Below are 15006 nucleotides of genomic sequence, written 5' to 3'. Positions count from 1 at the left end.
TTGCAGGAATATTTTAAGGACACCAAGGCTTTAATTTTGCAAACCAAACTTTTTCTTCTGTTGGGAGGCAACAAAATATCTGCACTGCAAATCTTCTGCAGTGATACAGTACATCACAAGCCTGTAAGAGAGTTTAGATTTCAAACTGCTTCCTCCTTAAGTATGTCAACTTGAAAACTTGGATCACTGTAGCAAAAGTGTGATGACTATAATCATGTTTTTCCATGTCATGCTAGCTACTATGTTAGACATTTAAAAAACACAATAATGGTCTGCTCTCCTGGAAAGGAACTGTTCAACTTTGCTCAAGGTGAACCACAGTGACCTGAAACAGCACATTGGAGTGCAGATGTTGTTCGGGATATTTTATTTTACAAGCTGTAACACAGACACTCATGCATGCGCACACGCGTCACACAGCCTATCCACATCACTGAAAATGGAAGTGCCACTAAAAATCAAGGCAGGCTGTTCACTGTGTGTTATATTTTAAAACATTTCTTGCTAAGCTTAAAGCGCTGGCTGCAGGCTACCGTTAATGTCCCTGGGATTTAATGAAAGGAGACTTATGTGCGTGTTTGGAGCCCAAAACAGCAATTGTCACAGGCATTTGCCTCCGAGCACAACCTTTGGGATACTTCTGCACCACATACGCAAACACATTAATCACACAAACTCATTGACACTCACACACACACCCACACACAAACTGTGATTCTCTCCCATTACGACCCCTTTTTTATCTAGAGCTATAACATCAGGTGCATGAAGAGCCAAATATATATATATATATATATATATAGATATATATATATAGATATATATATATATATATATATAGATATATAGATATATAGATATATATATATATATATATAGATATATATATATAGATATATATATATAGATATATATCTATATATAGATATATATATATAGATATATATCTATATATATATTAGGGATGCACCGAATAGTCGACCGAAAATGGCCCAAAAGGGCATTTTCGGTTTTCGGCCGAAATACTTTTATCACCGAAACAATACGGCCGAAAATGTTGTGATGTGTGTCAGTACCCGATCCGTTCCACCTGCAAAGCGTCTCCTAAGCAAAGAGGTTGAGACGGACCACGGAGTGAAAACAATGAAAATGCACGCTCTTAGAGTCTGTCAGCACACGTTTCAGTGAGATCTATTCGGGATCCTCTGCACTTCATCGCGACTGTACTTGATCCGCGTTATAAAGACCATTACTTGGATGGGGAAATAAAGCAGGGTGCCGCGAAATGATCCAGGCGCGATGGATGCGGAGAACCCGCGTGGAGACGAGAGACAGAGCCGCGAAGGCGGGCGCCCAGCGCAGGAGATCAGAGCGCAGAAAGAAAGACTTGTCTCGCTGCACCAGATGAGGGGCATGCACCCTCGTTGTCTGATATGTTCAGTGAAATCCTGCAAGAAAGTGCCTCAAATAATAATAATAATAATAACAATAGGTAAGCTATTCTGTTCTTAGGCTACTGTATACTGTATGTGACTATCAGATTGTAGCCATATTTCTGCTAGATATTTTTTTAATTAAACTTTAATATTAATTTATACAATTGCAATGCCTTGATTTTAGTAAAGTTAGTACACAGTCATAGCCATAAATGCAATGGTGCTAAAAATTGGCTTAATTTCTTTCGGTGTTTAGGTTTTCGGTCTTGGTTTCCTCTTTTTTCGGTTTCGGCCAAGAATTTTAATTTCATATATATATATATATACTGTGTGTGTGTGTATATTTTTTTATATATATATACTGTGTGTGTGTGTGTGTGTGTGTGTGTGTGTATGTATATATATATATATATATATATATATTCTTTCTAAAAACTCCGGCCAGAGTGGAGATTTTGGAAAACTTTGTTTGCACGTTTGCATGTAAACTGAGGCAAACGGAGGTTTAGGCATCCGAGGAAGCGAGGAAGAGAAGAGAGAGGAAGTGATTTGTTGCTGTTGCTATTTTCGGGATTCTGATTGGCTAACTTGGGCTTGAGCTTCTCATTACACTGCCACCTACAGGTTTGGCATGCTTTTGACGGCATATATACACGGGTACGTGTAAACAAACACTGACAGCTGTGCACAATGTTATTTTTGAAAACGGAGAGGTTGAAATGTCCGTTTATGAAAATAACCGGCCACGTGTAAACGAGGCATTAGACTGAGAACTCAAACTCAGAAAATAAAGTAGATGCAAGACCCAGAATTTTGATTGTCTTAAAACGTTGATGAAACCAGGAACATCTTTCAGAAGCATGCCGCAATCAATATCGGGAGGAAGTAGTCATTACAATTAGTGGGTATTGTAAGGAAAAAGCAGGATCCTTGGTAAGTAAAGCAGTAATGTCAGATACAACAATGCAACAGGTGAGCTGAAATTAGTGGCCTGTTTAAAGACAAAAACAATACTTGGGACATACAGTCATACAAGAGACATACACAGAACAACAGGCAGTAAGAGAAGGGGGGCTGGGGCAGCGAGGGGTGTCAAGGTGGAGACACCACCAGCCCAATCCTGTCGCATATGTGACGGGTTGTATTAGTTGTGACTTCAGCCTGGCACCCTCACAAAGGGTCAGAGAGTGTAGAGTAATACCCTTTACATCAGAACAAAAGGTCAAAACTATTTCTTTTTTTTCAGTTTCAATAAGTAAGTATGGTTCTCTTTACTGAGAGACATGCTAGGCAGTGATGCCATTCCATTTAACTTGCTAAATACCTTTATACCTAATAATAAATTATTTTTACGCTGCAATGTGTTTTCCAACTAGTCTGTGGTGAGAGACACTAGGGGCCCTATTTTAACGATCTTAAACGCAAGTATGAAACGCAAAACGCAAATAGCTTTGATGGCGGATCTCGGGCGCTGTTGCTATTATACCGGCGGGATAAATGACTCTTGCACCCGACGCAAATCTAAAATGGGTTGGTCTGAAGTAGCTAGGTGTGGTTTGGGCGTAACGTGCAATAAACCAATCAGAGCGTCATCTCACATTCCCTTTAAGAGCAGGCGCGCTTGTTCCATGGCAGATTGCTATTATGACGGTGGATTTGCCTGGCGCACGCCAGCGGGAGCTGCCGATGCGAGATGCGGCAAAGTAATAAATGCCCGTCTTGGCCGGGTGTGGATGTAGCTGCGGCCCCTCGGGCGCATCTCCTCAAGTCTGGAGAGGATTGCTGCAGCCATGGAGCGTGGGCCTCCAAACGCACCACCTGCACCTGTTGTGCCCCTTCCTCCTCCCCCCACTCCATCTCCGTCCACCCGCTCCACCAGGAGCGCATCGCGCATTACTCCCGGACCAGATCCCGCCGTAGTTCAACATCACGTCTCTTTAAGTCCTCTAATATTTCCTCATTTATGTCATCAACACATCCATGATTCATGGAAATGTTGTGTAAATCCTTTGTAATTATGTATGGTTTGCAAAAATGGGAACTGCTGTATCCATTTAGATAAGAGAAGTGTATGCGCGTTGTGCACACACTACATTATGGCCAAGCATGCGCCCCTAAAATAGCATCTGAATAACGCACTACTGACTTTAGACTAGCGCCACTGACTTTAGACCAGGTTTTTCCTGGTCAGTGGCGGAATTGTTTTCTGAAACTGCAGAATAGCACCAAGTAACGTTTGCGCCGGAACACGCCTCCTCTTTTCGCTGAACCGCCCCCGGGAGCGCAAATACATTCCTTAATTTACCGACGTGCGTCTGTGGAGGGAAAAGTCCGCTGTGCGTCGGGTGCAAAATAGGAATGATACATGCGTCGGTGTACAAAGGCAATTGCGCTGAGTGCAAGATCGGGCCCCATGTCTCTTTCCCCCTGTGATCTTATATTTATGCAACATTTATGCAACTTGTTATTAACATTTTTAATATATATACTGATATATATACTTTTAATATATATACTTCAATTCAATAAGTCCAATATTAGTGCCATCAGAAAGCAATTGACACAATTTAGTAATATCTTTGTGCTTCCAAACCCTATTAAAATTGGTTTCCCTCCAGCTGTGAATAGTGGATTCTTGCAAATTGGACAAGACAGCATGAAAGAAAGATGTCTATGAAGTCCTTTAGCTATGTCACATGAATGGAGAATTGAAGGTTTTTTCAATTACATTTAGAAATTGTGACTATCTACCACAATAGGCTAAATAATATGAATAAACATCAGGAATACCCAAATGTTTTTTCCGACTTATCATTGTTTGTCTTTACATGAAAAAACATTGTAACACATTAATTTCCTGAAACCACTGCTGTGATATGAAATACCGTAGCTATGGCCTTTCTATCCTGTCCAATGCTTTCTTAGCATCCATTGACATTGCCACCGCTGGATGCTGAATTGATGCCGCTCTTGACATTGACATGAAAAAGTCTCCTCATGCTACTAGAGGTGTGTCGGCCAGCAATGAAACTCACTTGATCTACATGAATTAACAATGAAACCACTCTCTTAAGAAGTATTGCAAGCATCTTTGCAATCACTTTATAATCATTATTCAACAGGAACAAATTCAGAGGAACAATAAAAATTAATCTTTGGAAATGTTGTGGACCTGCTCCTGGTCTCACAGCTGACACTGCAATAATTGTTAAAGTGCATCAACACTAACACACGCTCAATGGTGTTTTTTGCCCCCAACTGCTCCTTCCAGGCAGCACTGCGACCGCTGCCCTTACCTTTGATTCCCTATCGAACTGCTCAGTCGTCGGACAAAGCGGGGGGTTTCATCGTGATAAATTTACCATTCCTAACCTTAACCCTAACCCTAACCGTAACCAGTGCCTCCCAACGGCGCCTTCCAGGCAGCACAGCCTGGAAGGCGCCATTGGGGGCAAAAAACACAGATAAACACTAACACACACTCACACTTAAGCATGCATACACACACACACACACACACACACACACACACACACTGAGCCTTCTTTTCACTGAAGATAACATACAGTGACATCAGCCCTCCTCTGGCATTCACTCACATACAAACACACACACACACACACACACACACACACACACACAGGCAGCACATTGTTTTTGTTATAACTTCTTGTTGAACTTGTCATCCTGCAGTCCCTCCAATTCCTTTTGATGTTTATGTATCTTTGTTATGCAGTGATTTATTTAGATTTTTTAGATATGTATATTGTTATATATACTGTGTGTGTGTGTGTGTGTGTGTGTGTGTGTGTGTGTGTGTGTGTGTGTGTGTGCGTGCGTGCGTGTTTGTGCGTTTTCCTCAGACTCCTGCAGAGGGCGCTGTCACTGTGCTGTACGTCGCTCTGTCACCGGCCTTGGAGGGGGAGTGTGGAGGAGGCTACTGGGCCAACGGGCGCAGGGAGATGACAACACCACCGACCTTTAACCCCCAGCTGCAGCTAAGCCTATGGGAAACCAGCGTCCAGTTGCTGGGCCTTCAGTAGCCTGCGACGAAAGGACAACTAACTGGACGAAACCTCGAAGAAAACATTAGACAAAGACCCTTAACTCTGGCCAACCAGCCATCCTCTCCTTCTTTTTCTCATTATTGTTTCTCCATCCGTACCTCACGTCAAGGTGTTTGTAGCGATTTATTTTGACAGTCTCACAATCCACAACTAGACTGTGATTTGGTTACTAGGGGAGTGAAGCCCTCCTTTTTGTTTCAGACCTGCCAAAGAAGGGCTACAGGGGATGGAAGATGGTTTTTTTGGGGGGGGTTTGCAATGAGCAAGCAATCATATACAAACGCACGCTAGGGTTATATCGATATATGATTTTGCTGTCATAGATACTGGGCAGCTGCTGACATTGGCCTTTAGTTATAAACAGATATCAGTTGTCATCCAAGTTTATTCCCTGATCATAACTAACTTGATGTCTGGCCAGAGAAATCATTCCATAGTTTCATATTCAAAAACCTGCGATGACACCTGCCTCACTCTGCCTTAATGTCATTAATCTGGCTTTCAGTGAAGATGTTAATTGTCTCTCAGTGATGAACTTAATTCTGTTTCAGAGCCCTTTTCATCTTAAAAATAAAAATGTCAGCAACCATTAAGATGCTTCTTGGGCATAATAATACTTTAAAAGCTGAATTTTGGCATAGTATACTGGCTTCAAAATCACGTGTCGGTCAAGCACTAGCATTCACACACACACACGCACTCGTTCATGCACCATGACAATTATCAGATTTTTCAAATCTGAACCACCTTGCCATGGCGGGGGAATGTGATGTCATCAGTTTGGGCTGACATATCACAATGATTTCAAAGATCGTCAAGGCATCCCACTCGTTCAACTGGGAGCACTTTGTTTTTTGGTACATTAACTGAATCGTCATGCTAACTGCTAGTAGGTGTATTATAGGCTGCGTTTTAGGAGAATTCTGTTTTTCTCTAGGTTGCTGGGAAAACTATCAACTCCTCTTTCGTCTCTCTCTTCACGGCTCAGCAATCCAACAAAAGACGTTCCTTTGGACTGATCAGTGGGTTTGGGAAGACATGAAAAAAGGAAGAGATCCCATGTAAAAGTAGGCCTACATTTAGAATAATTCCCCCTAAAAATGCGAGAGTGATGAGACATTTCGTTTTGTTCTGCGGAATTTTCTTGCTGTTGACATTTTCTGAAGCCAGGGTTTCCAGACATTTCTGTTTGCTTTTGTCTGCTCAGAAACAAAAAGGGAACGATGGGGAACCAACCACCACTTCAATCTATCCCCATTGTCCTGTGTGATCTGTGTTAATCTGTTTTACTGTGTCTGTGATACGTGTGTGTGTGTGTGTGTGTGTGTGTGTGTGTGTGTGTGTGTGTGTGTGTGTGTGTGTGTGTGTGTGTGTGTGTGTGTGTGTGTGTGTGTGTGTGTGTGTGTGTGTGTGTGTGTGTGTGTGTGTGTGTGTGTGTGTGTGTGTGTGTGTGTTTTATGCACACAAGTTAAGAATTGACTCATGCTCTAGACCCAATTCATGTTGATGGATAGCTAAACAATAGCCATTTCTGGCAGAACAGCGACGGGAAGAAGAGAGAGAGGCAAAGCACTTTCCCCCCCCCAGTATTCAAGCTGTGATTGGTTCCTCATTGCTGCTGCTGCTGCCGCTTCCTCATTTGGCGCCGCTCCCAGTGCATTGTGGGATTGAGATTTCCCAGTGGTGAGAATCAAACTCAATCTAAGGCTGACACACACACACACACACACACACACTCCCTCAGAAACATTGGAAACCGTACATCCAGGCACAAGCTTATCTAAACAAGCACACAGCAAACAAACACGTCTGTTACTCATGCAGGAAAATACTCACATACTTACACACACACATACAAAATGCGCCATAATGCCATCTCCACTGTGATAAACCATTTTAGCTGTGATGATAACAAGTTTTATCTTAAATTAACAAGTTTTGGCTAAAACTCCTGCCCCACATGCCATCCCATTGCTGTATGTGTACATTGATGCTCTGAATACTGCCACTAAGCATCCAGCATGCGTTAATATCTGCCGTACGTGAAGCAATAGAATCACTCCAGTCGCACAGAGCCAGACATTCAGAATAGGAAAAGAGCCCAAGAGTGTGAAAGTGTATGAATGAAAAAGAGACCATCTTCCAGTTGCCCATAATATCAGGAATTCCAAATTTCTCTGTTTAAATGTATACAAGTGTTTATGAAGACGTTAATGTGCATTGTTTTTTGTGGTTAAACTTAAAGTTGTATTGTTTTTCAAGCACTTTAAAGATGTGTCCCAATTCAGGGGCTGAATCCTGTGAAGGATGCGGCCCACTAAAGGTCACGCTGAAATGCTCCTCCCCGTTATATGAGACGCCAGTCTAGACTCATAAAGATAAAAAACTAATGGTGTGTTCAGGCACTCCTTGTCTACTCAATTAAAGGATCTTGCCGTCAATAGATAAAGCCAATAAAGTCTGCAGTACAAGTTGTGATTTTTAACGTCAACACACAATGAACACCAGGTAAATAGTAGACCAGGTTAATGGTAAATATATCCATGCTACTTCCATTTATTTGTAATGCCCTGTGATTAACATGTCCATGCTGCAAATAGTGGAGTTCATGCCTGGCTTCCATTATTTACAATCCATTGTCGGTCAACTCCATGTGATATGATTACCAGTGATAGATCACCTCAACACAAGTACCTGGTGAATATGACATGATCACATGACTTTATGAGTTAACAAAGATTGCCTGAATGCTCCATTGAGCAGTCGATCAGCACATGGGATTGTTGAATCTTGAGATTTGTCTTCCGGAATTATTTGGATGTTGAAAGTTGTAACCTGATAATTACGATAACTCCAACATGAACATGACATGAGGGCATCATAACTCCAGGAAAACACATCACAGCTTAACTTCTGTCCTGATTGGCTCTCATTACAGAATTACTTGAATCTGTCCAATTTACTGTATGCCAGTATTCAGTAATTGCACTTGAAAACCTCGACCAGCAGCTTTACCTCATTTGAATGAGAGTACTGTAGCTGATTTTAGTGAGCCAATCAGGGTTCTGTGTGTTGAGGATTTGGATTTAATTAAACAAATTCAATTCAGCTTTATTTTTTTTTAGAGAAATATCACAATCCAGGAGCTTGGTGTGTTTGAAAATTATGTTTGGAATTCTAATTTAAAGCAAACATCTCTCAAGTTTGATGGCTCTTTCTAGTGTAGTAGTTGTGTGGAAATTGACTCTCAATGCCAGCAATACTCCTCAGTTGTTGAGTATCTAAACAGTTCATCGCCTCAGTGCTTCCATATTTGACTGTGTGATTCCCCGAGGCAACTGTAAGGTACTGACTAAATAACAGAATAACAAACAACAAAACCTAGGCCCGTTTAAACAAATGCGCTCGCTTCCCTTCACACAAATGAAAACACCAGCTTACTACTCAGCAGCCCTCATTTAAAACAAGGCTCCATCCTGTCAAAGAGATACTGTGTTTTTCACAGTCCAGCTGCTACATGTATTACAACCTGAGAGAAAGAGAGGGAGAACGTCTCTGAGCACAAGGTTTCCCAAGGACAAAGTGAGGAGGGAGTGTGAGGATCTGCCTTGGTGTTCTTGTTGCATCAGCACGCAGAAGAGGGGTAAAAGTATCAATAATAACCTTGTTATATATTTACCGTACTCCCTAAGCGCAAGGACGACACAGTGAACTTTCCGAACTTGAATTGCGAATATAGAAAAAGAGCAAAAAATGGCTCAAGTAACTGTCTATGATATTGTCTGTATGTGATTTACTTGTGTATGATCATTTCAAAGCATTGTCACCGCTGGACATTGACCAGTAGATCTGTATGTAGACTGACAATGTTCTAATAGCCATTCTTCTGTCTGACTTGGGATAACATTTATATTAAATGTTCCAGTCCCAGGTTCTGCAAATCCTAAATGTGTATATGTATAGGACGAGAGATAATATAAAGACGTATACAGGGGGTAACCAGATGAACTGAGTCCTTACTCTGGTACTAGTCCAGTTAAGAGAAAACACATGCAGACATGTGTCTGTCCTTTCACCTTTATTGCCATATTCCCCTGTACCATTTTCTCCTTTGGTGCTAGTGCAACCTTTTCACTCTATTCCCTGCGGGTTGCAAATAGAGTATGTTCCCACTTCACAGCCAGTGTAAATATTCAGTTCATCTGGGCCCCTGGGATTTGTGAAACGTGAAAAAATGTTTTATTTTTATTATTATTTTGTTGTTGTTGAGATACACATCTTATTGCTTTTGCTGTGCCTAAGAAGAAAACCTCCCTCATCTATGTGTAACTGTGAATTCTTCATGTAGATATGAGCTTGTACAAACTGTGATTACTGTCTTGTCATGTGTACTGCCGTAAGTTTTTTTCTCTCTTTGAAGTGATGAGTGTGTGTGTGTGTGTGTGTGTGTGTGTGTGTGTGTGTGTGTGTGTGTCTAAATAAGGGAGTTTATGTCCATGTTTTTTTCTGTCAATGGTTGTGACATTCCAGCAGCAGCCACCACCTTTTCTATTATCCAAAGCCTCTCAATAAACATATCATTGTGCCACTCTTGCGCTCCTTCTTTTACACTGCGTGGGAGTAAGAAAGTGTCAGACTGATGACACGCAGCATGAGACAGCGAGCCTCGAGCACTGTCTGAACTTTTGAGATATTCTCAGATCCACCAGTGAAATTCTCACACACAAACACACACACGAACAGTGCAGTTTGTCCTATCTTAAATATCAGATTTGGTATTAACTAGTATATTTTTAGTATATTAACTAGTCAGTGAGACAGACACCAGTTCACAGTTGTTAGCATTTGTGTTACAAAATGGATGTTAGTTGAATCTGGAAACACACTGACACAAAGGTTTAATGAGTATACAAACTTTACGGTACATGGCAGATTGGAGGGGCCCCCATAGCTGCTTCACAACAACTCAACCCTCCTCTGAAGATGTGATGTTTTCACTGGAGGATTGTCATTTAGGTTTTCACAGTCACAGCTCTCTCCCAAGAGACTCATTACTGTAAATATACTGGTACAATCAATTATCGTCGCTTCAGCGGTCAATTGATGATTTTGCTAACTGTAGTCATAGAAAGTGAACCTTTAAGACGATGACAGTTGTGCTGCTCCAGCTGTTTGACTTAAATGTGAGGTTTTTTTTCTAAGGGCTAACAAAATCAACTTATTGCACATGACAGATGTAATTAAATGTAAGTGGGACTTACTCTTACTCTCAAGCTTTTAGTTTTCTCATTTCCTAAGTGTTTTACTTTACCACAAATTATTGTTTTTTTTATTTAGTCATGTCTAAAAATACTTCATGTGGCGTCAAATTTAGCTGAATGGAATGTAAACTTAGTTAAAAATTAGGTTTGCAGCCACAGTAGGCCAAACAGTCCACAACCACAACAATTATAAAAACAAAACATATCTCGTTAAAAATGACTTTCAATCAGTTCTATTGTAAAGTGCAGAAGCAATGGGCCCTAAACAACAGATGATTAACTCATAATGAGTAAATCTCCAGTACAGTGATCATTTGAAGGAGTTCAGCAAACCAATAGCTACTGAAGCAAAGGATACCCTAGGATGCCCTTTACACTCATGATTTGGATATCATAATTACAGATTTTCTTCTTCTTTCAACACAATTGTGCACTGTAGCTTTTTGCTTTTTGTTTTCTCTACTTTATGGTAGAGGGTGGGGGGTAACATTTAACTGAGGATCATATTTGAGAAAGGGAAACAAACAAGATGTAAAAAAAAAAAAAAAAGAATCCCTCTCCTGCTCCCCTTTGAATACATTCATAAACCTTGGACCCAGACAAAGTGTAACAAATGAATCAAACATCTCTCTTCCTGTACATGTGACAATAGAGTGATCGCAGAAAAGCTTCTGTCATCTTGTCTGAAAAAAAGTGCCATTGAGACACTTGATTAGGCAGCTGAGCCGAAATAACATGAAAGCCATGAGAATCACGGCAGAAAATCATCAAGGTGCATTTGAATGGCAGGCAAGCAGAGGTCCATCATGTATATGCCAACTTGTTAGAATGCATATCTGACACAGTGAGAATAATGATGTGCTGTCTCTTCAGCTATGTGTAACATGAGGAAAGGAAACATACAATACAGCATGTCTGCACTTAATTGACTGTCGTCTGAGCCCACTCGGGCAGAAAACAGAGGGAGGGAAAGAAAGAGCAACCTGAAATGACAAAATGATCATTCTCATTCATGTCCTGGTAATGGATGCTAGTATACTTGGGACAGATTATGGTTTATAACAATGAGTATAATCTGCAAAGCATTATAAACACACTTAATGGGTCCTTATTCAGCCATTAAGTGGCAGCTCTCCCTCCATAAATTCCTTATGGGAGATTTAATGAAGTCATTGCATGCACACTCATAAACTAGGAAGTGGCTAATAAGCATTCATTTATCTAATTGCTCCAAATGACTGAGAAGACATTATTATTCATAGCAACGATCAAGTGGGACCTGGTTGTACAGTCTTACCTTTTTTTTTACTGGCAATAGTCCTGTAGTACATTCACTACTGTGCACATCTCAAGTAATAGTAATATATTACTTACTGTATTGTGCTTAAGGGGCAGTACTTAAACACCAATTCACATATTACTCCTCTATTGATATCTACAAAATTGGTATATGTCTCTGTAAATGATCAGAAAGGAAAACCAAATCAAAATAGCTAAGTAATTTAACCCAAAACATTGTTTTTTTAAAACCATATCTATCTATCTATCTATCTATCTATCTATCTATCTATCTATCTATCTATCTATCTATCTATCTATCTATCTATCTATCTATCTATCTATCTATCTATCTATCTATCTATCTATCTATCTATCTATCTATCTATCTATCGAGGATTTGGTCATGATGGGCGGCAGCCAGAGGGAAGTGTTTCAAAAAGGTGAGGATGGACTTAATGATAAATGGCAGAGTAGAAGTGCATCATCATTGACTTTGGCAGGTTGAACTTCTTCAGCTGCCGCAGGAATCCTTTGTTGTGCCCTTTTGATGAGGGAGCTGATGTTTAGCTACTACTTGAGGTCATGGGAGATGATGGAGCCCAGGAAGCGAAAGGACTCCAAAGTGTTGGCTATGGAGACACCCAGGGTGATGGGGGCGGGTGGGGCTGCGTTCTTCCGGAAATCCACAACCATCTCCAATGTAGTATGAGTATTTAGCTATAAGTTGTTTTGACTACACCAGGTCACCAGATGGTCTATCTCCCACCCGTAGGCGGACTCATTCTCAGCAGAGATGAGTCCAGTAAGGCTGGTGTCGTCCGCCAACTGTCCGCCAACTTTTCCTTAATGTTATTTCAAAGCTTCAAACCAGTGACCTTCTAATCACAAGCCCACCTCCAGCATCTTCATTAGAGCACATTTGCTCATAATTTATTAAACATAGTTTGATTCAGGGGTTTTTCCTGATGTAAGGTCAGTCTGCTAACAGATGTGTCCAACAGATGTCTAAAGGCTCTGACACACCAACCCAATGGCCGACCGTCAGCAGAAAAGGCAGTCGGACTGACTGACTGAAAAAGTGCCTCAGAACACACTGAAGCGACCACGACTTGAGCGTACGTTCTGCGCGTGCGCGAGACGTAATACGTCTCCATAACAGCAGGCGGCGTTAATCTGTATTGTCGCCCAAAATATGAAAACCGGCAGCTGATTGGACGAACACGTCACGTGGGTCTGGCTTCTTCTGCCGAATTTCAAAACTGACCTTAATGGCGGCTCATTCGGAATACGATCTTGTATTTTACGAAAATAGTTCAACGAAACGTGTTTCTGAAAACATTTTAAGCGAGAAATTGGACATGCAGTTGCTGAATCTGTCTTCATTGCAAAGGTCAGTTTAAACGATTTTCGTCAGATTTTGAGAGCCGTTCGTCACGCTCATCCCGCTCATCATTTCCGGGTTAGCACTCCCCCAATCAGATCGGTCATTGAGTCCGACTGCCAACTGGCCGATTCAATAAGTCAAATCGGCCCAAATGAATGTCGACGGCTCCTCCGACTGACGACGGCACGGAACACACCGAACAGACTCGGGTCAACGACCTCGCCAGACTGTCCGACGGCCGATAATCGGGTTGGTGTGTCAGGGCCTTAAGAGACAACCTAATTGACATGATCATCTCTTATCTGCTGAAAAAGCAAACTAAACCTGGTGTGATGGTAATAGTAAGGAACCCTATAACAATGATGCTGAGGGTCTCTTTTCCTGCAAAGTGCGAGAGAGGTCTGTCTGTCTGCAGGCCCACCTATTACAGTCTCTAAGTGTGAGATTAAGACGGCCATTAATCTTCCAGGCAGCAGTGGCTTATGGGGAAGGCCAGACAGCCCAGGGCTAATTGATACATGTACCTTGTCAGGACTCCTGATGGAGGGATGGATGGGCGGACACACTCTCCATCCCCCCCCCCCCACCCCTGCAAATCTGGTGACTGTCAACAAAAAATGCATTTATTCTACATCATAGGAACCTGGACATTGATATTCATGCTTTTTGTTGAAAAAACAACAATCATATGGGGACAGTGAGGCTTCCTCTAATAATCTTTCCCGTGCCATGATAAACAACTTCAGTCACCTGCTGCTTGTTCTCGAGTCCCGACACAGAGGTCAAACTCTGCCTCAGAATCTGGAACAGGTTTCTGTGCCAAATCCAGTGCCAATAAAAAAATCTCATTGCACAGTTTTTCATTCAGCAAAGTCCTAGTTTGTTTGCTTTGTATCTCAGTTAATCTTTTTTTAATTATGGACCATTCTGTGCTCTCTAATTGTGTCGCCAGATTGATTTGGTGTGGCTCTGGTTTATGTGGTAGGCAGCAGCTGGAGTGAGGCCAGGAGAAATGCAGATGGAGAGCTCTACTCCAAATGAAATACTGTTTGTGTGCATCGGTGGTGTGCTTTGTATTATATATCGTTTTGCTATGTGTTGCAGATGCATGTATGACTCTCTGAAGTACGGTAATTTTTGTCTTGATGAAACTATATTTCTCTTTGATGAATATAAATGCACCAGTGTTTCCTTTAGGATTTCATGAAACGGTCCTGACACTTCGCTGCAACACAAACCAATATATTTATTCACCTCTGTGAGGCATATTTTCAGTTGTGATTGAACTGTATTTTTTGAGTTACAATATAGGCCAACTTTGATCTTGACATATAGGCTAAGCATTCTGTAGCAAATAACAATAAACTAACTATTAATTACATTATCTTAATGCAGTGTAACTACTTCAGCATGTAAATAATGCACCTCAAATACAAACGTGAGCAATCTCTATTATATCGAATCAACAGCCACGTGCAATTTAGCTAGCAGGTGAAGAATAGAAACAATGAAAATCACCAGTTAACTTAATTTAAATTTGCAAGACCAGGCTTAAATGAACTGACAACATAAGATAT

At 41.2% G+C, this 15006-nt stretch overlaps 1 protein-coding gene across 1 annotated transcript in view; it reads left to right on the top strand.

Moving 5' to 3' along the window:
* Positions 1 to 10093, top strand: part of LOC120569897 (dehydrogenase/reductase SDR family member on chromosome X-like) — a 51301-nt gene extending 41208 nt beyond the window's left edge. Inside the window, exon 9 of the mRNA XM_039818068.1 lies at positions 5300 to 10093. Coding sequence (XP_039674002.1) covers positions 5300 to 5479 — 180 coding nt within the window. The 3' untranslated portion in view covers positions 5480 to 10093. The remainder of the gene's footprint in view (positions 1 to 5299) is intronic.
* The last annotated feature ends 4913 nt before the right edge of the window (positions 10094 to 15006 follow it).

This window comes from Perca fluviatilis, chromosome 12 (genome assembly GCF_010015445.1).
Source record: "Perca fluviatilis chromosome 12, GENO_Pfluv_1.0, whole genome shotgun sequence".
Lineage (NCBI taxonomy): Eukaryota > Metazoa > Chordata > Actinopteri > Perciformes > Percidae > Perca > Perca fluviatilis.
Note: the sequence above shows the minus strand (reverse complement) of the source record. Positions and strands in the feature narration are given on the sequence as shown.